The following is a 24,055-nucleotide window of genomic DNA, read 5'->3' on the forward strand; positions in this document are numbered from 1 at the left end:
CACGCATTATCTAGGTGCCAATAACATTATTGGACCCGGAAACGCAAAGTAATTGTAGATAAAAAGCAAAGGAAAAAAGCAGTGGGAACGAACAGACATGGTTCCCGTCACTTACGTAGCGCATGTTATGCTGCTATTTGGCACGATGTGCACATTAACTTCCAAAACGGAAGCAATTTAACTGGCTGCGTTAGGAACGCTGCAATACTGAAAAACAAGAAAGGTCTTGCAAATAACGGTAGCCCTAACCAAGTGTTGGATATACGATCCTTTTCTGGTCATAGGCAGGCTCAAGTTAGGCTTTTTTCCATATCAGACATCTGCTTGCTCGGACGCTTCAAATCTTCATTTTTTAGGCCTAGATGATTAAAAATGTGATACTTCTAAATTCCATTACAACTCAATCTCCTATAAAATCTGGCGAGTTGCCGTTTTCTGGTTAAATTTGGTTTCCTCCAGGATAAAGACTAAAATGTGAATTACATCACTCACCTAGCTCACGCACATCAGTCATCACAGAAAAATGCAAAACAGCAAACAGCTGCGGCATATAATAACACTATCATGACATTAGGTTGCGGGGTCCCGTTTACGAAGCAGACGGTAACACTGGGATTAGTCAGTGTTGTGGAACTGTTATTCGAGTGTGTGTGTGTGTGGTGTGTGTTCATCTGTGAAGCGTGTGATCACCGGGCTGTGGCCAAAGCGGACTGAGGCAACACCACAAATACTGTCAATAAAATCCACATTAACTGAGCGTGTGTCCGATCGGATTCCAGAGCTATCAGCAGCTATATTGTTCGAATTCAATCACATTCTATGGACGACGGACACCGGTGTTCAATTCAAGCGCAAGACCAATTGTTAGCAGATAAACGCGTGTGTAAATAGTCAGTGCATGCGTTGATATATTTAAATCACATATGCCGCACACAATGGAATATCGCACAGATAAAGTTAGAGTTGTTTCTCGCCGTGCCGGGCGACAGAAGGGACACCCGGAGAAGGTTGTTCCCGAGACCCGAGAGGCATGGCGCCAGCGGAGCGGAGTCACGGGCACGCCGCGCTCAGCCGGACCACTGGGGAGCACTGCGGAGCGGGCCACCGGCCGGAGGGAGACGGGACGCCCGCCGCCGGCCGGGGAGGCGCGGCGACCCGCAGAGACGGGAGGCGAGAGGGAGGCGGGCGATCCGCCCTAACAGGCGGCGGGCGGGAGGCTTGGCGACCCGCAGACAGGCGGCGGGCGGGAGGCGCGGCGATCCGCCCGGATAGGCGGCCGACACCGGTGACTAGGTTAGGCTGCGTGCTGGTCCGTGGCCGGGGTGGCACCGAGCGGCACACAGCGTGGCAAGGTCTCCTCCGCGGGGGAGGCGCCGCAGCGGCCAGTCCGCCGGCTGGCCTGTACTCGACCCCAGGCCGCGGCCGAGAGCGGATACATGTGTGTGAAAATAGAGCTTCCTGTCCCCCTTACCGGCACACCCCACCCCGATCGCGACGAGCGGCGCCGGCACCGACACGCACAGCACCGAGAGCCGACGCCGCCGACAGTCTAACAACCCGACCCCGGGACTTCGCCGGCCGATCAGAGCCGGCCTCACGACACCGCAGCACACACACATCACCCACACTGGTGCAGGAAACGAACACTTGGATAGCTTCTCACGCACACGTGAAGTGTTTTACTTCAGATCAGCCAGGGTTGACTAGCGCTAAGAGTCAGCGTGAATCGACGACGGTGACGATACGATACAAAACCTCACCACCAGAACCTAATTGATATTTAGTTAATGTCTTTCATACATAATCACTCACGAGCCCGATATATGAAGAATAAACATCCCCGCTCAAATAATAGTATGACCTAGATTCCGACTTCGCTAGTCTCCTTTCACCTTCTCAAGTCATAGATTCGGCACGTCGCTGCTGCGGCGTCCGTGCTGATTGACGTCAGTCTCACGGACATCAGTCCAGCGTCAGACAGCAGCACAACGCCGTCACATCACCGTCACACACACAGACAGACACAAGCACATACACAGCACAGCGGACAGGCCGGCGCCCTGTCCTCTCAGTCGCCGCGGCCGACCGTCCTACATTGGAACGTACTGCAGCGCGGCAACGGCGGCCTGCCCGCGCCCATCAGCAGCGAAACGTCACCTTGGACACACGTCGACTCCACAGAGCGACCCGCCGGCGCCGCGAGGGACAGACACTCCCTGGACCCCGTCCTACCGCGGCAGACACTCCACCGTACCGTGCCAGACACTCCCAGCACAGGCGTCGGCACTCAGAAAGACAGCGCTGCGGCCGTGCCGGCGGGGACCGGCGGCCCGCGCTCCGCCATCTGTCTGCCGCGGAAACTGGGGACACCCACCTGGCGACCCGAGTTCTCTCGGAGTCCTCGGCGACCCGTGACCTCCCGCGGGACACAGCACAGGGCGCTCCATCTCCTGGCGTCAGCCGCCGCCGAGCGGCTAACACCAGGAGAAGAAGGGCGACTTCTGCTGGAACCGCTGCGTGAACGTGTCACTGATGGACCGGAAACGGGTCTCCGAGTGGCCGCCCTTCGCCCTGGAACGAGAAGTAGAGTGCGCGTGAGGGGACGCACTGGCACGACACTCAAATGAGTGCGCTAGACGCACAGGATCTCGAGCTTTCTGCATTCAGATGAGGCATGTACGAGAGACTCCACACAACGAAATAGAAGTGGGAGGCGGGCTTGGCGCCAAAATCTGGCAAGACCGAAAGCTGAAATTTTGATCAGCTGTCCGTTGGTTGTGGACGCACTCTTTGGAGAATGCAATGCTCCCGGCTCGGATTTCTTCACTGAAGTATGTTATACGCTGAGGTTACACGGCACAAATTGCTACGCTTTCGTAATGCTGTCGAAACCTGGATTTCTCCAGAGACTTGGGCAACTGTTCAGTCTGGCGAAGGTCATTTCCGGCTCAAACCCAACAATACGCCTATTGGAACTCCAACCAACTATCTAACTGTCACTAAAACCATCACTGATACGATTCGTTACCTGTGTTATAATCCTGCTGCGCAGCCCTAACCTCTAATGATTGTCAATTCGAGTTCAAAGGCCCAGCGGGCTGCCCGAAAGCTGTTACCTGCCGCCACTCAGCAGAGCCCTCCCACATACCGCTCCTGACAGACTACCTGCGCCGGGTAATGGCAAACGTGGCACAAACACTCAGCGCTGCCGGGCCCGGCCCGCCGCTGGACCGATGGGTGGGCGGCACCGACAGCCGGATATCGGGGGCGTGTTGACGGGCCGACGCAGGCTAGCCGGAGTGTCCGCGGTTCCGCCCACCCATCTCAGCTAGGCGGCGACAAACACGACAGCTCGGGCTGCAGCTCCTATACAATCGGGCGAGTGTCCGCCCACCTATCTCAGCTGTGTGGCAATACAGCGACAAACACGACAGCACAGCTTGCAGTTCCTAAACAGTTGGCTCAAAGTCCGCCCACCTATCTCAGCCAGGCGACACTACAGCGAATGACCCATGAATAAGAAAACGATGGCACAAATTGAAACTAGACATTTAGAAGCACCTAAAACACGGTTTAGGAGAAAAGTTGGACATAACCAGCAAAGAAACAATAGCAATTCAGCGACTAATGCTTCGCGAACTGTCAACAGCTGTGGGTTTTTAATCATTCAAACTACACACTAGAAACATCGCTATCCGTCACTAGCACATTAATGACTTAAGCAGCTACAACCAAGTGTTCAACAAGACGGGTAATGACAATGTGCAATGTCAGGTACATACAAAGCTGCAAATGACATTACGAGCGTGTGAAATTCATGGAATGGAATGCTTAAGCTGCAGTTAGGTAAGTGTTTCTTGATGCCTCTATTTAACGACCAAAGCCGATGAAAGCAGTAAAGTATCGTCGAAATGAAAGAAAATGGGTCATTGCATAATATTAATTACGGAGCGAGCGAAGCGAGCGGAGTCTTACGTAGAATAACGGAAATTTCTGAGTATGAGCGGCCGGCCGGGGCCGTGGTCACGCTTTTGCGAGGCTTATATCTCAGCAACCACTTGACCGATTTACACGCGGTAATTTTTGTAGGGTAGCTTCATTCCTTCTACCAAGTATTGGACTATTCCCGATGCATGTGGGTGACCCCTTATGCACGTGCCACGTGCAAAACGAAGAGGTGTCACTTTTGTAATTGTTGCAATATCTCGGTAACTACTTGGCTGATTGCGCTGAAAGTTGGCATGTAGGTAGGCACCCACTAGGCACTGCATATACATGTGCCAGAGTTGGGGTGCTGCTGCACGTGCGCACGTGCAGGGGTCGTTTCCAGATCTCGAGAACGGCTGGACCGATTGCGCTCAAATTTGGTACACGGTTAGGGACCGGTTAGTAGGGTGCCGTGCACAAGTCAGTTGGGACCCATTTTGCACGTGCGCACGTGCAGGGTGCCGCTTCCAGATCTCGAGAACGGCTGGGCAGATTGTGCCCAAATTTGGCACATCGCTAGAGACCAGTTAGTAGGGTGCCGTGCACAAGTCAGTTGGAGGTACCCCCTCGCAATTTCGCACGTGCAAGGCCCACCCTCTCGCTCGCTCCGTTAGTCGCCCCAAAAGGCGTTATACTGGTAATTAATTAAATGTGTGGTAGCGGTGGAGGCACAAAAAAGAAACAATTGCAACTTTCTACGAAAATAAATAAGTTTGGACCGAGGTTTCCTTTCCAAACTGTTTGTTTGTGACTCAAGCTTCTAAAAAATCGACGACTTCGACTACAGACACCTATTCCCAAACTGGAATCCTCTTACCCCGCGCCCTGCTGGGGGGGGGGGGGGGCGTTTGAACACCCTCTGCCGCGAGTATCTAAAAACGGCGGCGCGGAGAAAACGTGGTCGAAGTAATTTCGTTATTATTTTTGACGCTCTTTCGAACATCGCCTACCCCGTATCGCTACGTGGCCCAAGAGCCGAGCTCGAAGGGGTGGGGAGAGATTCAAACATCCTCCCCCCCCCCCAGCAGGGCGTGGAAATCCACGAGCCCCAGCGAGGCGCAGGGCTCCTAACCGCCTCAACAATATCACCCACATCACAGAAAATGACTCATAAAATGTAAAATAAAATGACCCAAGTTAAGTGATTCATTTTTTCTTTTGCTTAAACATGTTTTTCCGTATTCGTAACACGCCGGTAGAAAACACGCGTAATAGTTATGTTCCGACAAACAAACGAAGGTAGGCTCATGACAGTCAACCAATGTCTTCTCTAACTCCAGAGCCGGAGTCGGCGAGGTTTCGGCAACTCTGACTCTGGTCAAGACTGGGGACTTCAACGGCTGCAACTCATACCTAGGCATGATGCTGACTTATGCAAACCTGAGAGACAAAAAAGCAAGCCATTCATGGTGACGACTCTGCAAGGTGAATCATCATAGTCATTGCCGTTGAAAGTTTTACTTTTCTACGATTCTACGAGGCACAGGTACAAAACTAAATTTAATGGAAATTATCAGTAGCCGCTATCTAGACGTTATTTGATATGCAAGCTGATATGAGATGCTAAATGTTAGTTATAAAAAGATAACAACACTCGCAGCCAGTCACCACCTTGCGGACCGGCGTCCAAATGGAGGACAAACTCCTACTAGTGCTACCAAATAGTACGGAATAGGACACCCCCAGGGGTCAGTACTCCACTATACTCGTAGGTGTCCGCCCACCACTTCCTTGACGGGTCACCAGGCAGACAATCGTCGGGAAACTACCGGACCAATTAGCCGCAGCACATTAGCAGCCGACGGACAGTCGCGTGCTTTGGGGTGACTGATGGTCCGCAGCAATCGGCTGCATTATGTTCGCTCCATATCGGTTACCAGTGGAGGCGGTACGCCTTTCCTGCTTGAAGGAAATTGATGGCACGAATGGGCGAGTGGATGGCAATAAAGGGAAAGGCAGGACGGCCCGGAGGCTGCGCAGTGACAATGAAAACTGGAAACCATCTCTTCGACTCGACATAAAATATCGTTCTCAAATCCGGGACCAGGAGTCTAGGCATTCTGGTAACGGGGTATTAAGATCGGTCAAAGCCAGAGCTGCGGAGTCGGTCGGAGTGGACATATTTGACCGGAGTGGGAGTCGGAGTCACCAAAAATCCATCGACTCCGCAGCGGCGTCAAAACCGTCGTCATATCTTCACCACGATATCGTAAAATGCCGTGATACTGCTTCGATAACACTATAATCCCACCAGGACACTGCCAGCCGGTACTCACTTTTCGACGACGACGACGGGCATCTGCACTAGCTGGACGGGACTCTTGCCGTCCTTGAGGGCCTGCGCCAGGTTCAGCATCTGGCCCCGCATCACCGACATCTGGTGTTCGAAGAGCTGCTTGTCGAAACCCCGGTCCGTCTGTGGGGAGGCAAAATGTTGGCGTAATGATCGAATTGGTGACGTCATGCACACGACAGCTTGACAAAACCCATTCAATGTTGTCTTACATACAAACAATAGGTGTCTGCAGTACTTGAAGCGTATGTTTATTGCTGACTTGGGATAAATAAATACACAAGCTTAGGTGGCATTGCAGAGACAAAGACAATGGTCATCCTGGTAAGATCGCCTGGCCAGCTAGCATGCCACTGAGGCAGTCGGCAAATGTATATGTGGCCCAATAGCCGACCGTAGGACGCTTGGGCGACCCGGGGTCTCGTGAGTGCTCAGTGTACCTATACATTAATAGTTCACTCGGACTGCAAATCATGACATATTTTCACGATACCATACTGCCTCTCAGAAATGAAGAATAATACATTGCTCAGCAAAGAGGTAAGTTCCACTTACGCATGAAAAATAAAACACGAGGAAAGCACGCACGTTACCGCAGCAACAAAGTAACAGATCTCACAGTTGGCAGCTAACTACACGGTACTTCAATGAGAAACTCGCCACATACGAAAACACAACTTTGTTGTGCAAACTGCAATGGCAGGTGCTGTCAGCAATGTAACGCAACTGTTCAAACCTCTCGACGGGTGGCGCTGTTGCACCGTATTCAGCGCTGTCACCAGTTCAACGCCGATGCAAAAACAGTAGGTAGGTACGTGCAAAACCAGTAAAGCTGAGCTGGATTATTCCCTATCAACGTGGCCCTGACTCGGTTTCATGTTGGTTCACCATGATACCCAGCATTTCCGACGACCCAATCGCGTTCAAAATACCCACATCCTGGTAAAAATGTCCATTCCCGCGCCGTCTTTCATTCCCCATACACCATGTATCTTTAAAGAGCATAAAGTCGCTGCGATGTCCCCCAGTCATTTGACGTGACAAGAAGCAATTCACAGTGGACGCTCTCCAAACGCCGTCTGAGCCGCGGAAGAATGACTGACGATGTCATGTCTCCTCAAACAATATCGCGTCCGGGGAGCAGCGAAAGAGAGAAGAAAGAGAAAAAGGGAGCAGGAGAAGGGAGGGATAGGGTGAGAGACCGGAAGCCAAGTCATTCAAGCCAACACATTTCACCGGCTTGTTAGCAGTAATTGTACCGCACTCAGTTTCCATAGAACACGGCCATTCGAGTGGCGATCTTCATTACTTATTTAGGCATTGGCGTGACATCGCAGCTTAATTCAGCCAGCTGATTAATGTCTAGCTGCCGCAATTATGCGTAGCGGCACACGCAGCCGGCGCATTTTCACTCGTCCTTCCTTTATTTAAAGAAGCGCTCGCAGCAAAGACCGTCACGTTTCGAGGTCCTAATGTTCCGGTCACCGGGACAGGGGACGGGCAGCTATGGATCGCCGCACCCTCCTTAAAACGACACGATGGTCACTGGCCAATTGACAATGGGCGCCTTTTGAAGCGGCATGACGGCAATACCGGCAAAATGGAGCGCATGTAGCGTGTTTGGAATGTCCGTGGGCTCGGAAAGCCGGCTAGAAGTGAATGATAACCTGGCGTAACCACGCAGCACTAATGATAGCGCGGTGTCACTGGTGGGTGGCACTGTAACTCAAAGTTGTCACTTATTAGAACCAAGGATGTCCTGATGAGTAATATCTTAGAATTATTATCCTCTGTTATATTTACTGTATACCGAATGGTGGAAATTTCCGCGTGTGTCGTGCGACAACCAATGAATGAATTACGTTACAAAGATCATTTACACTCTTACGTCAACATGAAAAGTGACAGCCAATCGTGAAGATGACACAAACCATCGGCAATATCTAACTTAATATGCCAATGGTATGGACATTTGGGCCATCGCCATGGCATGCACCATTTGTAACTAGGCACTGTAGGCAGGCACCGCTCTTCGATGCTATTCAAATGGTATTTCTACCCCATGCGTTCCGAGTGCGCTGGGGAGTGGGGGAACTGCAGACCTTCATTGAGCTTTTACTGTTGGAAACGGTTTTGGTTTTAGGGCGGGTAAAACTATTTTCAATGACCTGTCTAGAGAGCAAAGTTTTAAATTTGTATTTTATGTTGTGCTGTTTTTTTGTGATTTACTTATTTTAGGCCTATGACGTCGCCTGTAAGTGGAGATTGCTCTGTTGGCGATTATGCAAATAAATAAATAAATAAATAAATAAATAAATAAATAAATAAATAAATAAATAAAAATAAAAAACTGATAAATACAGAGATGCCCCTAACCTTGACGCATCAAATAAACAGCACATGTCTCGATACCGATACACAAATGCGGACCGGCACTAAACGATTCCCTGCCAGACCAACCAGAACATACTGACTCAAGACATCTACTCTTGCCACCAGCTGACCGGACTTGGGCCGCCCGGCGTCCAGGAGCCCTGCCGGTCCAGGAGGCTGCTCGGCGGGCTGCTGGCGGGGTCGGTACTGGCTGACCCCGGTTGCGCGATTACCGTCACTTTTGTGTTCATTTCGAAGAGGCACTTTAATTTAAGTTTATCTTTTGCACCGATCCACCACTGAACTCGTTAGGTGTTTTGTTTTGTTTTGTTATTCAATAAAATCAACTGAACTGAACCAGTCACCCTCCATCCTCTCCGCGTCACGCACCTTGAACAGCCGGTGCAGCTGCTCGCAGAGGCCCTCCACGAAGTTCATGTCGGATATGAGCGGTAGCACGTGGTCGCGCGTCTGCGTGGAGAAGGGCCGCTTGGCCCAGGCCAGCCAGGCCCAGTGGTACGGGTAGGCGCGCCAAGAGTCCGGGTGTTTGAACGGGAACGCCAGGCCGTTGTCGATGGCGGCGACCCGGACCGAGGGGCGGCTTGGTCCGCCGCCGTCACCGCTCTGAGGGGAGGGGGAGGGGGTGTTACCCGGCGGCCCACACCTGTGATAACATGGCGCACAGTACGCGGACGTCCCTACCCACACCCTCAACCATGAGAGTGATAGTGGGGTGAAACATGAGAAAATACGATACATATTTTCTAGATTATCAGCCAGAAAACCACATCACCAACTCAGTCACCATGAGTTCTCCCATCATTTTTATCTATGTGTTGCTAAGCAGAAAGGTTGTTGATAACAGAGAAAAACAATCAATAAAGTAAATCGGCGGTCCAAGGTAACAAATAACGCACGGCCTCGTCAGTCAATGTGGTGCGTATCAATACAGCGGACATCCGACGGGAGCCGATAAGGCACATGGCGTCCGCGACAGAATGACACCCGTCATCGGACACACTACATACATGTGGTGGCGTATAAATCAAATGGCCGACAAGCACTGTCCCGTAATACAGTACTCGAGGGGATAAATACATTTAAGATGGTATGATGCCAGGTTCTCGGCAGACGAACGTTAAAAAAAAAAACGGTGAGGAATACAAGCAGTATACACTATGACTGAATGTGACAGACCATAAAAAACCGGCACACAAATAGACAGAGTCATAAAAATAGAATGTATATCATTAGTCAGGTGGTAGTTAGCATCGTTAATGCTGGGTAGCTTATTACCGACGCCCTTGACGACGAAAAACACGAAGCCGGCAGCTGTAACTGATGGTTATATACCGTCTCATACATGGCTTACCATTCCATCTGACAGCTCTATATTCGGAAACAACTGATGACCTAGAAAGAATAACTAGCTCAACACCTATGCCCTAAAAACCATACCCGTGTGACAAAGGAAATGCCAGGTGAAAAGGAAGTTTTCGGCAGTCACATACGTAGGAACGCACGTATAGACATTTACGACGTTGCTGCCAATTATAAACCAGCGCGACAAATACACCCTAGAGTGCAGTCCAACGGTTACGTCGAAGCAAACCTATCGTTAGTCGCCAGTCTCACACCTCAGCCGTCGCTGTCTCGCTCCTTGTGCTCACCTGTCACCCGTCTCGTCTCACACCTCACCCGCCGCCGGTCTCATATCTCACCCGCCGCCGGTCTCACATCTCACCCGACCTCCACCTGGCCCCTTACCTGGCGCTCGTCGGGCTGGTTGTACTTGATGAGCCAGTTGTCGTTGCCGCGGTCCGTGTTGCGGATGATGTAGTCGAGCACCACCAGCCGCTCGAACTGCAGCTGAAACTCTGTCTGCAGCTCGTCCGAGAGCTGCTCCTGCTCGAACCGGCGCAGCCAAAAGTCGGCGTCCTTGTAGCCCTCGACAAACAGCTGGAACGAGCCCACCTGACGCAGAGTGCGGGGAGGTGTTAGCGGGTAGATGGAACGAACCCGCCTGCCCGCAGCCACGGACGAGGATATGTCAGACAGCTGTTGCTGAAGAGCAGCGGGGGACCTGGTCAGAAGACAGCTGTCGGCGACGAGGAGCAGTGAGACGACAGATGCCAACGGAGACGGGTAGCGGGCGGCAGCAGGCTGTTGGCGACGGCTTACTGTCAGAGGATAGCTGTCGGCGCTCTGCTAACTGGGGCGACATTGGGATGGGAAGGGGGGGGGGGCAATCATGGACACGCATTCATGTATCACCGTGATAACACGTAACCCAAGCGACACACCAACATTCCAAATCACATATACCAGCCAACTCATTGTTGTTGTGTGTATCGAGTCACTAGCAAATGCCCCCGAATAATCAAAAAAATTGCAAACAACGCATCCGGCACGGTCTATCCATACATTACAAGGCACGGTCTATCCATCCATCACAAGGCACGGTTAATGTAGCAGTGGGTAATCACCGAGGACCGGACGGCGTAATCAGTGGTGTTACATTACAAGCTTATACATGATTGCCCACAACTGCGGACTCTGAACATGACCATTATGCCCCCCCCCCCCACCCACCCACAAAAAAACGAACTACGTCATTCCAAAGCAACAGGCCATTAACTCGTTCCTGGTAACAAATGACCATGCATTATGCCACGAGACATACCTCAGCAAATCACGCACTGGATTGTTACCAAGAGGGAGAGAGCCTACCTTGGGAGGCAGTCCCAGTCGGTGGAATTTCCGTCCCACTTTGGGGAACCTCTCCGAGACCATCTGTTTCAGGTGGGACTTTTCCCGGTCGATTCTTGTGTAGTTGAAGGTATCACTGGCCAGCTTGACCACCTGTAGCGGCCAGAATGACCGAGTCAACAAAGATACAGGAACAGGTCGCGGTAAAAACTGTTAAATAGAAAAAGCGTAGCACGCAGAGAACGATGGAAATGCACAATGATAATCGATTTGAAAGTCAGAAACCACATAGTGAGCTAGTCGGACCTTGCACAGACCAGTACAGATACTCAGTTACGGTCAAAATACATACAAGAAGAACCAAACAATGCCACACTCATAAGACGCGCCTTGTTATGTAGGTACCACTATCTCTACTGCTGTATGTTACTATGCGTCTTCAATAAATTTGCGTCATTATATCCCAGCGGGCGCAGTGATATTGTAGACCTGGACTGTACAGTGCATGCGAAATTTCGTATTTTTGTGCAATGTCTAGCTGGCGGGAGAGTGTCAACGTTTCATGACCAGTTAAGTCGCCCAGCCCACTGTTCGGAGATTAATGAAGTAGGCCACTATGGTATTAAGTTTCTAATTAAAGCCAGACATCATCGAAATGTAATTAGGTTCGAGAAAGGTAATTCGGTACAATCAATATTAGCCCTGAAAGATTGTGATAACGCCAAATGCACTTTATCCCCATTTCAAAGTCGCTCTTGATACGGGATATAAAATTCCAGCCGTGGATACCGGAAGTTATTCATAAACAAACACCGTTTCCTATCCGGCCAGCCCAAGACGACGGCATTCTTTGACGAAACTATGACACCATTTCCGACAGAGCGGCTCGGCGAGGGGGCTGCCGGTCCGCTAGCCAGACCAGGACTCGAGCACCGGCGCCGGGCGGTGTCACGGTAAACACCGATCACGTGCCCACCGACCACTGTGTCACTGGGCCACCTCCCGAGACGCACCAGAAACCACCGGTTACTACATCCCAGACGAGCCACCGAAATCCATGACTCGTTACAAGACGCCCGGCGCAGGATAAACAAACGCCGTCGCGGCGCTGCCGCTGTGTGCCGGCCTCCGGGACCGGTACGATCCGACGCCGGCCGGTGCGGCTCAGTTACCTTGGTCTTGGGGACGACGTTGAGCGCCAGCTTCTGGTCCACCAGGCTGGCGCCGGCCTCGGACAGGTAGCCCTGGTTGGGCGCCAGACACGAGCGCCCGAAACAGCACGGACAGCACAGCTTGTGCATCCACTTGGTCCACTTGGGGTTCAGCCGGCCGTACGGCTCCTCGTCCTTGGGTTTGAACACGGCGATGACTTTCTGCCGACGCAGAAAATACAGCGGTCAGGTCTGATCGCCAGGATGGAGATCAACTCACAGTTCGCACGCAGCTTCCACGTCTTATCAATCGATTGACAAATACCACGCGCCGAACCATAGTCCATATCAGCAAACCTATTGGGTTTTGTTGCCGATAAAACGTGATGAACTAATTGTACGTTAAAAACGCATTAAATTTTCAATAATCGCAGAAAAACAAACCTTGCGGTAGGTTTCATGACAAAAGCGTACTACTGTTTGTGGGATGAATATCCACGAACGATATGGTTCAAGGTTATCAGTAAACACGGCACATTTTACGATGTGAAATCGCCAAGTGTCATACACTCCTGTCAACACCATCAAGTAAAACAGCATCGTAAGATTACCAGTTGTCATAAAACGTAAAACAACCTCCTCGCATGCAAACACACACACAACCCTTAAGCAATGAACCCACTATAGACATACATTGAGATTGGGTACTTACGCAAACTAGTAACATACACAAACGGACGACTACAAGTCAAACACAAACACACACACACAAAAAAAAAACAGAAAAAGTAATGGGTTGTTTCACTCCCGCAATATACTGACTCACATTTTCGGGATTTTTCACAAAGTAGCTGCCGCTGGAGCCCTGGTATATCCGCTCCGGGTAGATGCCGTTTTCGACGGCCATCTCTGCCTGCCGCACCAGGTCAGTGAACTCGGCATCCTCTGCAAAATGGACGGAGCAATGTTGGACACTCTCTGGATGGGCTGCGATAAAACAGAGCTGCGTTTTCTCAGGGGCGGTAACATGCCTGCAGTTGGTGGCAGTGGTGGGTAGAGAATGCATCACCTTAGATCCCAATGGCTAGCAGGTGGACCATATCTGAATATGTTAATATGCCTCATGTAAACTTGATGCATAAGCCAGCTTTCCATCCTAGTTGGAGTAAGCTGGTGCAAACATGGATTTGTCCCCCTTCCAGCATGACTTTACACCTCTGCTGCCATGGGTAGGTACTTGGCAGTCTAGCATCTATCTGGTTACTCACCTGGCCAGTGATTGAAGGTGAAGTCGAAATCCATGCCGCCACCCAGCAGGGGCTGGTTTTCACGTCCAGGGCGTGGTGAGCCCAGTTTGATGAATGAGGGCCCGAAGGCGACGTCTGGCAGTAAAGGTTGGTCGGAGGTGGTGCTGGTGTTTGAGGCAGTAGACTCAGTGCGCTGGCGCTCCTCTGCATTCATAGACAGTTCAATGCAAGGAGCTTGGCTCTGGTCCATACCGGGTCACCAGCCGCCAACTACCATTGCCCTTGTGATTTCTGACAGAGACACTGGATGCTCACACAAGTAGTCTGCAACAAAGGACAACAGTCAACAATGAAGATAGTTTTCATTAGGCCCATGTTGTCCCCCATATATAAAAGTGTGGGTCCACTACCACGAATTACGTCACACATGTGGGCAGAACTATGAGCAGAGCCTAACACATGTGGCAGCCTGAGCCACCATAGGTAGGTATTTCAATTTGTATTTTAATAGAATCTTACTGATATTTCGAGTGCAGTCAATTTGTATGGATAGTGTGATGACAGTTAAGGAAAACTACTGGCATCCGCTCCCTATGCCTGAGTGTGGGTCCCCTATTTGGTAGGCAATTATGCACCGAGTGAGTGTAGGCCTTGTGTGGTTAAAAAACATTATTATGCCTTATTTTTTTCATTTGAATGCTAGGATTCATTGAAAAGATGAAATTGTCTGATTTTATGACCATATATGGTCATCGCCCTGCCCACTCCAGCCGCTGATTGGCTAATCCAATTTTTGTTTGGCTCCATGTAGTTTTCCCAACTGATGTGACGTCATACTGACTACCCCTCCCCTACCCCCACGCCTGGTGCACATGCCGCACACACCGCACGCAGCAGTGTGTGGTGCCAGTGAACACTGGACAGCCCTCTGGTATATCAATATCGGGCCTTGGTTCCCATCACAAATTGCTTGGTGAGATGCAACATCTGTGGAAATTAGCCATCAACCAGGAACAAAAGGTGATTACTTGTATTTTGGTAGGCAATGTCAAAATGAGATTATCGGAGGGGTGTTCACGGGCACCGCACACTGCTGCGTGCGCTGTGTGCGGTGCGTCCAGCAGGCGTGGGGGTAGGGGATGGGTAGGCGGTTCTGACGTCACGGCTGCGTGCGGTGGACGGTCCGCTGTGGCCAGTCCCGACCGGCCACAGCGATCGCTGTGTGCGGTGACGGAAGGCTGACGTAGGGACGCAGTGGGCGGAGCTTGGAGGCTGTGTGCGGTCCGACCGCACACAGGGCCCGTGAACAGCCCTCTGATTATCTGTGCTATTTTCCACAGTTTCAAAAGTGAGCGAAATCAAGACAAAGGACCTTATCCACTTGAGGAAAACGGCTGAATCAGAGAACCACAATTTGAATTGGACGCACATATTTCGTCTCATTAAAAACGTGAAAAAAACAATCTCATCAGCAAACACTGAACTTGAACTTAGCATAAAATCAAGGCCCTAAATCAAATACAATGAAATACAGCATAAAATAACCAAAAAGTACCTTTCAGAGCTCATCAGTCACCTCAGTCACCACATAACGCATCATCAGAGGGCCACCAAAAATAATTTCGCAATCGTCAACTATTAGCCTGCTTCACATTGCCAAGTGATATTGCAAGGACCTACGTCATTTGACGTCATCGAACATACTGACCAGCGGACCAGCCAGTTCAATTGCGACTGAAACAGCAAGCAGAGTCTTTTAAAATATGCATTGCCATTTGATAAAGAAAAAGTAACTATTAAGCCGATGCATATGCGGTGAATATACGAAAATATTGGAGCATATAATTTATAAATAATGGACAAGTTCAACCACTCTCATTCAACTTATCGCAGTCAGTGTGATGTGACTGCGCTTTAATGGTTAAGGTTAATGAAATGTACACATAAATAATACATATTGATTGACGTAATTACAACTATTGTTTCAATAATATGTCCACGTTTCACCATTTCACTTTATGTGGAAGAAAGTATACATAAGTTTACAATTTTGTTTATTTTTTGGTGATGCCATCCTTTAAAATGGAGTTGAATGTAGAAAGGAAAATGACAACGTCATCTTCAGATTTATTTTTATGACTGCCCACTGAACTCTAGAATGTGACTGCCTTATTTTGTGAGACGAAACTGGCGCTGGCATCTGTGTTGTTTACTCAAGTTGCGTTTCGTAGCGGCGTCAGGCCCATGTCGTCCCCTATCTCTCTGCGTGTCCACTAACACGAATGACGTCACGCATGTGGGCGGAGCTATGGGCGGAGCCTAACGCACGCGGCAGTCCAAGCCGCCATATTTGAATTTATATTTTAATATAATCTTGCCGATATTTTGGGTGAAGTCAGTTTATATGGATAGCTTGGTGACAGTTTAGCTATACGAATAATAATTTATTATGGATGTGCGTATGTTCAGCTTGGAATTGCAATTAAAGTTCCACACCGCATAGATTCGAACTCGGGACCTTTGGAATACTGCGCGGGCACGCTAACCACTACACTACCGCGACCGCGCGGCGGCCGGCGGCAGGGAGGCTGCGGAGACATGGGGGGACATTTTACGCTTTTATGAAAAAAGCAAAAGATTTAGCGAAAAACACGTAATAGATAACTTGCAGAAAATTGTCTTCTCTTTCAGATAAGATACTTAAGTTTGATATATCTTGTGCAGACTTCATTCTACAGTGCTTCGAAAATCGCTCATTTACATGAGGATTGAACGGGGCTTCGAGACTTGACTCCAAATGACGTCACGAGCTGACGTCACGAAAAGGTAGAATCGCCGGACGACCCTACCTGGTATATAGGGCCTTGAGCGAACTTATACGGCCTTGCTTGAGCGGCGTCACAAAAACACGGAACGGGTGCGTGGCGTGAGGGGTGACCCCGAAATAAATGACCATTTTTGATATCGGAGTTATTGCCGTTATTTGTAAGGGATACACCTTCCCTCGGCACGACACCTAAGGTTTTTGGAAAGTGAGTAGAGCATGAAGGTTGCTAACCACTCTACTCTGCAGCTGCAACTTTGACTTGGTCTTGAACTGTTGGACTCACTCGACTCACTCAATGCTTTCTGATAGCCACTCGGGCAAGTGCTACAGCTTACATCAACATGAGCTCTTAAATTGAAAACAGTGGTGTCAACTTTTTGTAACCCTGGTGGCCTGGTGTCGACACCTGGAATATCTACCTGTCAGGTAAGGGGGAGCATTCCAGTCTAGGGGTACGTTACTTGCCTCTAGATTGGGCCATCCGGGTTCAATCCCCGGGCAATTCACGTGGCATTGCCGCTATGTGACCGCTTGGAACAGCGTGAGAGTTCCGGTTAGGGCCTTGGTCCACTGGATGTGGTGCTTAACCCAAGCCAACCAACCAACCAACCTGTCAGGTAAGGCCTGTTGATAACATGACAAAAGCCCAGTTTGAAAGTACCTCTTGTCTCATATCTGTGTGCATTGAAACTGATGAGATGTTCTCACCACCCTCCAAGCTGAATTAGATAGGCTTGTTGAATGATCAGAATGTTGGCAGCTGCCGTTCAACTGCAACAGAGCAAAATGCAAGTCACTGTACAGTCTGTCTTAAAAGTACCACGCAAAGTAACGGTAGATCCATCAAGCCTGACCGAGGAAGGGCCTGCTTAATTTGAGTCACCGAAGCAATTGACATCCTCGTCCATACCCCAGGTCAATTGGTTCGGCGACTTTCAAATTATAGCAGGCCCTTCCTCGGTCAGGCTTGATGGATCCACTGTTACTTTGCACGGTACTTTTTTTTAAGACGGACTGTACCTGGGCCCCGGCAACGAAAATCATGTCTACAGTATGTGCAACACACAAGTGAACGAGCTCTCAGTGGATAGTGATCTTAAGATCCACATCGACCATCAGGCATCAACTCAAGCTCTGTGGGCAGGCAGCCACAGCGATCTTGAAGACATTGTGCATCCTGTCTGTGATCCTCAGAAGCTTTGCCCTTCTAGACAAAAGGACTCTGCCATTGCTGTTATGAAATCTAAATGATGGTTCAGCCTCAGCTGGAATATACCAACTCCATCTGGATTCTGGGGACCCTTTTATGGGGTAGACTAGAGGCGCGTAGAAAAGGAATCAGAGGAGAGCCACGAAGCTGGTTGCCACAATCCGTAATCAGCCGTACCAGGAGAAGCTACGGATTCTCGACCAGCCGTCTCGTTACCATCGCCGTCGCTGCGGCGACATAACTGTCTACCAGGTGCTGACTGAGACAGCCGACAGGGGATTAACCTCGAGAGGGAGAGGTTCTTCGCGGTGGCGGCAGCGACAGACAACACACCGCGGACACCAATGGAAGTTGTCGAAACCGAGGGCGAAGGCTGTCTCCCGAGTGCGCCGAACTGTCTTCTCCTTCCGCGTCATCGACGATTGGAACGCACTCCCTCCCGCCATCAGTAGCCGATGCCCGCAGCCTAAACGCCTTCAAAGGTAGACAGGACACACAGCTCACATAACACACACAACTCACCTTAATGACTGAGTCAGGACTCAGGACACTGCAATGAGCTCGATAGGACCGGATCCTAGAGGCCAAGTGGCCTTTCAAAATTCCGAGCTATAAGTGTAAGTATCAATTCTCCGGTTCATAAGTTATAGGAATTCCGAACTATAAGTGTGTCGATTCTTTGGTTCATTATATAGGTATGTATCAGTTTTAGGGAAGGGAGTCAGGTCACTGAAGACCATATTGCATGTATCCTGCTTGCTTGCCAAGTGCAGTTTGGAATGTTGATTTTTGCTGATAATGCTATTTTTGGAGATAATGAGACTGCATAGTTAATGATTGGCAATTTGCTTTCAGGGCAGGTAGAACCTGGAGCTCAAGTGTGGAGACTCCGCATCCTGAAGTTTGGTATACCTAAGAGCGATGATTTAAACGGAAGTTGAGCTTACCACAGTTGACAGTTGTCGGCTGTACGTTCCTCCGGGTCTAGCGTGTCTCTCTCTCTCTCTCTCTCTCTCTCTCTCTCTCTCTCTCTCTCTCTCTCTCTCTCTCTCTCTCTCTCTCTCTCTCTCTCTCTCGCCAGTTGCTTGCTTGATGGATTTAGGTAGGCGGTTCAAACGACTTTTCTCTCTCCAGCCTCGGATTCGATGCCACCAAGAACGAAGGCAGATGGCGCAGATGGGATGGATAGTATCCACTAGACCACTTGGAGGACTAATTTGCGGTAAAATCATCTTGGGAGACAATATTCTTGCATGGAATATGTCAGGTGGTTTGCAACAGAACGAAGAAGTAGGTACTACTGAGTGCTGTAAAACATACGTGCATGCAAGTTGACCGATGGTTGTTAGGTGTGGACTGTTGATCGACATCAAGAGTTTCTGGGTCCTGGGCAGTCCTGGGTCGACTGGACACTGGTTGGTGATGGCTGCATAAAAATCATAACCTTTACAGAATCACTGATGCATTTCTTTTTATGGAGAGGGAGGTCCAGGCGTATGCTCATTTCTGCACTCCTAGGGAGCTACGAACTGGTGATCGCTTAGTAGCTTTTATGCTTTTTGTGCGCTTCATTGGTAGATGGGATTCAAAACAAACAAACCTTGTAACAAAACTTGCTGCGATTAACTCGAGTCCTACCAATTTGTATTGCACTGATTGATGCTTGCATTTATTTATGCTTGCATTTATGATTTATACCTGCTTGCTGCATGCTTCGATCGAGGCTTGGTGCCGAGAGTCCACACTCTGCGTTCTGCAATTCGCCAACAGATGGCCCTGCCTGCGCTGCGGCGCTCGTGTGAGAAAGCCGGTAGCGATCGGCGGTGCAGCCGGCGCTGGGGCGGCAGGGTAGATCAGCTGGTGACGCGCGGCGCGAACGGAGGTGCCGCACCGGGTGCGTCCACGGCACCAGAATAGCCCGTCTTCGCCGCGTGTGGTGAGCGGCGGGGTGTGTGACAGACTCGCGCGGAGGATCGGACCGAGGGCGGTGGCCGCGGCCCCGCTCGTATCGCCAGTGGAGAACGTGCGTCGGACGCGACTAGGTCGGCCCGCAGTGCCGCCGCTGCCACCGAGCAGTCGCGCTGTGGGACCGTGCGGGGCGCGGCGTGGTGCAGCCGGCACCCACTGCTGTGATGGTAAAACTGTAGCTGGCCTCCCGACATGGCCAGTTAGGAGCGGCAGAGGACCGGTCAACTGGCTGTGTTTGCGCCCGGTATCGACCCTGGCCGCGAGTGTCGCTCCGCCTGCGGAGACGGACGTCGGCAGGGCGACTCAGCAGTCAGCATCGCGTGCAGCGGTGCACGGCGCCGCTGAGAAGAGACTCTCCGTTCGTCAGTCGGCGGGCGCTGCTGGCATGGGGAGAACCGAGTGAGTTTCACCCAGATGTTCTTCACACACCCTGGTAGGCACCTCCTTTGTTGTCACCGAAGCCATGGTTGCACTGGAAACATCCAATTAATCCCTAGATTTAGTATTCGTTTCCACGCATTCCATTGCATTTGCTGTGTTCGCTCAACTGCGTCCATTCCATGTTACCCATGAAAAGTAAGTGCAGTTGGCGAACTGTCTCGCTGATCCTGTCGTGCCGACGTGTCCTGACCCACCGTTTGTATGCTCGCGGATCGCTGAGCACGTTTATACCGTACGACCTACACGATTCGGGGCGAGTCTGCACTACACCATTCTGCAATACCGGAAACCATATTCAGTTATGCATTTCCGTGCGGTGTCATTCAGTACATCGGGCTAATGTGAACTTATTTCTGGGTTCCGCAATTACCACCGATCACGCTCGGAGCGAGTCGGCTTCATTTTACGGCGGTCAGTCGCACAGGTGGTGCCTTGTGCAATGTTTCGAGCGTATTCTGTAAGAGTTGTCTCTGATCACCACAGTTCGTCCACACGGCAAATTCAAAGGTCTCAGAAAAAAGTGAGTATTCCAAGCTTACAAAGTCAGACAAAGCACGGTCTTCTGCACCATCTCGGCCACACCACAGCACGCTCAACAACACCTTCCAGTCTCAGCCCTGACTCCCGACTGACTCAGCCTCTTAATCCCGAACAATGGCCGGGCGTGCCCTCCGCCCCCTCCCCTGCGGCGTCAGTTCACCGACCCCATTCCCCTGCGGTGTCAGGTTCACCGTCGGCGGGCGCGTGACGGCCGCCCGTACCCAGGGCAGCGGCCAGCGGCCAGGTCCGGCCAGCCAGCGCCCGCTCCGCTGCGCCACTACATTTCACTACACTCCCCCCCGATCCTGATCGCAACCAACAGACGCTAGTGCTCACATCACACGCTAACAACGCTCACACGTAGGTATCTAAGACATCGCTCGGCACGGGGTCTCCGTACAACTGCGTGACAGGCCGAGCCCGCGTACCTCGCCTCGGCCCAGCCTCTGTGTCACTCGCAGCTTCCTCCTGTTGGTCTTGCTGGTCGTCTCGGTCATGCCGGTCGATGGGACACCGTACAAAGCAGGGCTCCTCATCCCCAGAAACTGGTTGCTCTGCCTCTGCGGAAACTGGTTGCTCTGCCTCGTCTGCACGCGGACGCAGATGACGGACATGCCTTGGTACACCGTCAACTTCGACAGTTTGCGGTGACACCACACCAGTCACCACTCCCCTGCCATACTGCTCGTCACAGCGTGCTCTCGGTGATTTCACCCAGACAGCATCTCCGACGTGGTAGCGGCTGTCCCGCTGTCCATCGTTCCTCACTGTCGGAACGGGGTCGACGTCTTTCACTCGGACGTCGTACCGATACACCATACCAGCAGGTGTCGTAGCTTCAGTGACATCGTCCTTCGGCGTTGTATTGTACCTGTATACTGCCTCTGCCACCCCACATTTCGCTCTCGTCGCAATCACCTTTACGGAGCGATGGTTCCTTTCGACGACTCCGTTCCCTGACGGCACATGCGCCGCCCTGTATCGTACTGCGACGTTCCAGTCGTTGGCGAAAGCTCTAAACGCTCTGCTGTGGAAGGTGGTGGCATTGTCCAGCAGCATTTCTGCCGGCGGTCCCCGCTCGCAGAATATCGCCGCCAGCTCCGCAATGACGCATGCGGCGGTCTCGTACCGCAGGAGACGCCAGATCGCAAACCTGGATGGGCCGCAATCCACCACCGTTAGGTACAGACACCCATGATGGTGAGTCACGTCGACGGCGACTCTGTCCCACGTGGTGTCGACCTCCAGGCGGCCTTCGCGCCACTTTTCAGGAGCGGGATCAACAGACCTGCACGTCTGGCAGGCCGACACCACGGCCTGCGCAAGTCGTCTCGTAGCGAGCTTGTTCGCCCTCCTAGCGAAGTATAGCGTCCTCCGGACACCAGGATGACCAGAAGCGTGGTGAATTTGGGTCACCTCTTTCACCAGCCTGTCGGGGTCGTCTCCGTCTCCCACAGCGCATGCTGCAGCCTCCTCTTTGCACATAAGCACCCGTTGCCAGGCGTCCGGCACTCTCGTCAGTGCGTCCGCTTTGTTCTCAGCCGACGAGACACACTGAACATTCACGTCCAGCTCGTACTCGTCCACGAGCATCCTGAGGGTGCTTAGCCTTCTTCTTATCAACATTTCAGAGGCAGCTTTCGTCTTCAGTCGGGCCCTGCCACTGAGGAGGTCGGTCATCCAGTGGTACACCGTCCGTGAGTCAGTCATCAACCGGACTTTTTCCGCGCCCCACAGGATGGCCATGTTCACGCCTTTCAGGGCCGCGTCTAGCTCTGCCATGTTGATGTGTTGTACTCCATTGTCGGGGCGAAGCCAGCTCCCGTCTTCCACTACTTCGTCACCCACTTCAACAACTACTCCCATGGCCAGAGCACTGGCATCCGTCCACACTGTGATTCTGTCGCCCTTCACATCCCACCGTCCCCTGGCAGGATCCTCTGCTCTGACCCGCTTCACAATTTCGTCCATTAGACGCTCCACGTCCGGGTCGTCAATCTCGTCGTCCCAGCCACTTGCTGCTCTGTTCGCACGTCGTTTGAGGAGCGAGGTCGCCGGCCGTAGCCAGCCGCACACTGGAAGGTGTCCCGTCAGCTGCCCGCAGAGGGAGAACACTTTCCGCTTTGTCACCGTTCCGGCAGCTTCTCGGACATCGTTGTCTCTCTTCCACATGAGTGCGCCTTGCTCCCCCCAGACTCGGAGGCCGAGAATCCGAGCGCCTTCCTGTGCGCGAGCGGGGTCCTTACACTCGAGACCGAAGGCTTGAAGGTGCTCGGCCACCTTCTCGGCCGACATTACCTCCTCGTTGACCAGAACGTCATCGACATACGACGATACTGCCTTCTCCACATTCTTGTCCTGCTTCGCCACTGTCTCCAGAACTGTCTTCATGACTCGGGGTGCCACATTAAGACCATACCCAAGTCTCGTCAGACAGTACCTTTTGTTTTTGAACTCGATTGTCTGATAGGGCCACAGTGACTCCTCCACATGTATCTGAAGGTACGCCTTCTTCAGATCCAGGAGTGCCACTTTCTCACCCGTCCGGCGCCATTCACGAAGTTTTTCACTGCACACGTCAACGTCCGCCGTGAACGTGTCGACGTGAGTGTTCATTTCCCGGAAGTCAAGGACCGGCCGCACTTTCGCCTTGTTCTCTTGAACCACCGCCATTAACGGTATCAACCCTTTGGGAGAGCCGTGCTTTTCTTCGTCGTACTCCAGCAGCCACCCGTTCTCGATCCACGTCTCCAGCTCTCTCTCATAGTCCTCTCTCGCTTCATCCGTCACATGGTACTCGCTCACTCCGTTTTTCAGTTGATCTGGCGGTTTCTTTCCCGACCACTTCCACTCGACAGTCCAGCGCCTTTCCCTCGCATCGAACACGACTCGAAAGTCCTCCTTTTCCACCGCTAGATCCACGGAGCCTCCTGCTCCGGCGCACACGTCTCCCTCGCCTGCAAATCGCACATCAGTAGAAGAACGCACGGTCACACCCCCAAGAGCTTTCACACCATCCATTCCTAAAATTGCACCGAAACCCAGCGGCTTCACCGCTACAACCAACGCATCAAGCACCACAGCATCACCCCCAGGTACCCCAACATCGGTTTCAGCCGTGCCCGCACAGTCTAGTCTCTGACCACTAACTGTCACCATGGACACAGAACGCCTCTTCCACTCGGCGCAGAGCGATGAATGAACCACCGTTCTGGTACATCCCGTGTCGATCAACACCTCACACAACACCCCGTTCACATTCAGGTGTCTCGTTGGTAGTGCGCCGCTCCATCTTAATCCCGAGAGGAG

At 51.6% G+C, this 24,055-nt stretch overlaps 3 protein-coding genes across 5 annotated transcripts in view; 2 read left to right on the forward strand and 1 right to left on the reverse strand.

Moving 5' to 3' along the window:
• The window catches only part of LOC122372786 (glutamate receptor ionotropic, kainate 4-like), an 8,871-nt gene extending 8,115 nt beyond the window's left edge, over positions 1-756 (forward strand). Inside the window, exon 6 of the mRNA XM_043350357.1 lies at positions 1-756. This exon is cut by the window's left edge and continues 865 nt beyond it. The gene's annotated coding sequence lies outside the window, so the exon portion shown is untranslated.
• A 139-nt stretch (positions 757-895) lies between these two features.
• LOC122372787 (phosphatidylinositol 4-kinase type 2-alpha-like) lies at positions 896-15,679 on the reverse strand. 2 transcript variants are annotated; one of them, XM_043350359.1, is made up of 9 exons: positions 15,316-15,679; positions 13,782-14,084; positions 13,340-13,458; positions 12,535-12,735; positions 11,384-11,515; positions 10,421-10,627; positions 9,044-9,277; positions 6,264-6,403; positions 896-2,571 (listed from the first exon to the last, which is right to left on the reverse strand). In XM_043350359.1, exons 2-9 carry the CDS (start codon positions 14,008-14,010, stop codon positions 2,475-2,477), a joined length of 1,359 nt encoding a protein of 452 aa, XP_043206294.1. In that variant the 5' UTR covers positions 14,011-14,084; positions 15,316-15,679; the 3' UTR covers positions 896-2,474. The 2 variants fall into 2 exon arrangements, with proteins under 2 accessions (XP_043206294.1, XP_043206293.1); XM_043350358.1 differs by having other exon boundaries at positions 15,337-15,382.
• A 978-nt stretch (positions 15,680-16,657) lies between these two features.
• LOC122372788 (rho GTPase-activating protein 39-like) overlaps positions 16,658-24,055 on the forward strand; it is a 68,982-nt gene continuing 61,584 nt past the window's right edge. Inside the window, exon 1 of one of the 2 annotated variants that reach the window (XM_043350361.1) lies at positions 16,658-17,013. Coding sequence is in view for 1 of the 2 variants with exons in the window: in XM_043350360.1 (XP_043206295.1) it covers positions 20,151-20,164 (14 nt within the window). In the remaining variant the exon portion in view is untranslated. Of the gene's footprint in view, positions 17,014-19,804; positions 20,165-24,055 lie in introns of those variants that run through there. The other variant, XM_043350360.1, reaches the window with a different exon arrangement.

This window comes from Amphibalanus amphitrite, unplaced genomic scaffold (genome assembly GCF_019059575.1).
Source record: "Amphibalanus amphitrite isolate SeventyFive unplaced genomic scaffold, NRLGWU_Aamphi_draft 001400F_arrow, whole genome shotgun sequence".
NCBI classification, from domain to species: Eukaryota; Metazoa; Arthropoda; class Thecostraca; order Balanomorpha; family Balanidae; genus Amphibalanus; species Amphibalanus amphitrite.

Excerpts from the sequence above, each read along its gene's own strand:
- LOC122372787 (XM_043350359.1), bottom strand. The coding sequence starts at position 14,010 with ATGGACCAGAGCCAAGCTCCTTGCATTGAACTGTCTATGAATGCAGAG. Across the intron at positions 12,736-13,339 it reads TTGTGAAAAATCCCGAAAAT|AAAGTCATCGCCGTGTTCAA; the intron begins GTGAGTCAGTAT and ends CTGCGTCGGCAG. Across the intron at positions 9,278-10,420 it reads ACCAGCCCGACGAGCGCCAG|AGCGGTGACGGCGGCGGACC; the intron begins GTAAGGGGCCAG and ends CCCTCCCCTCAG.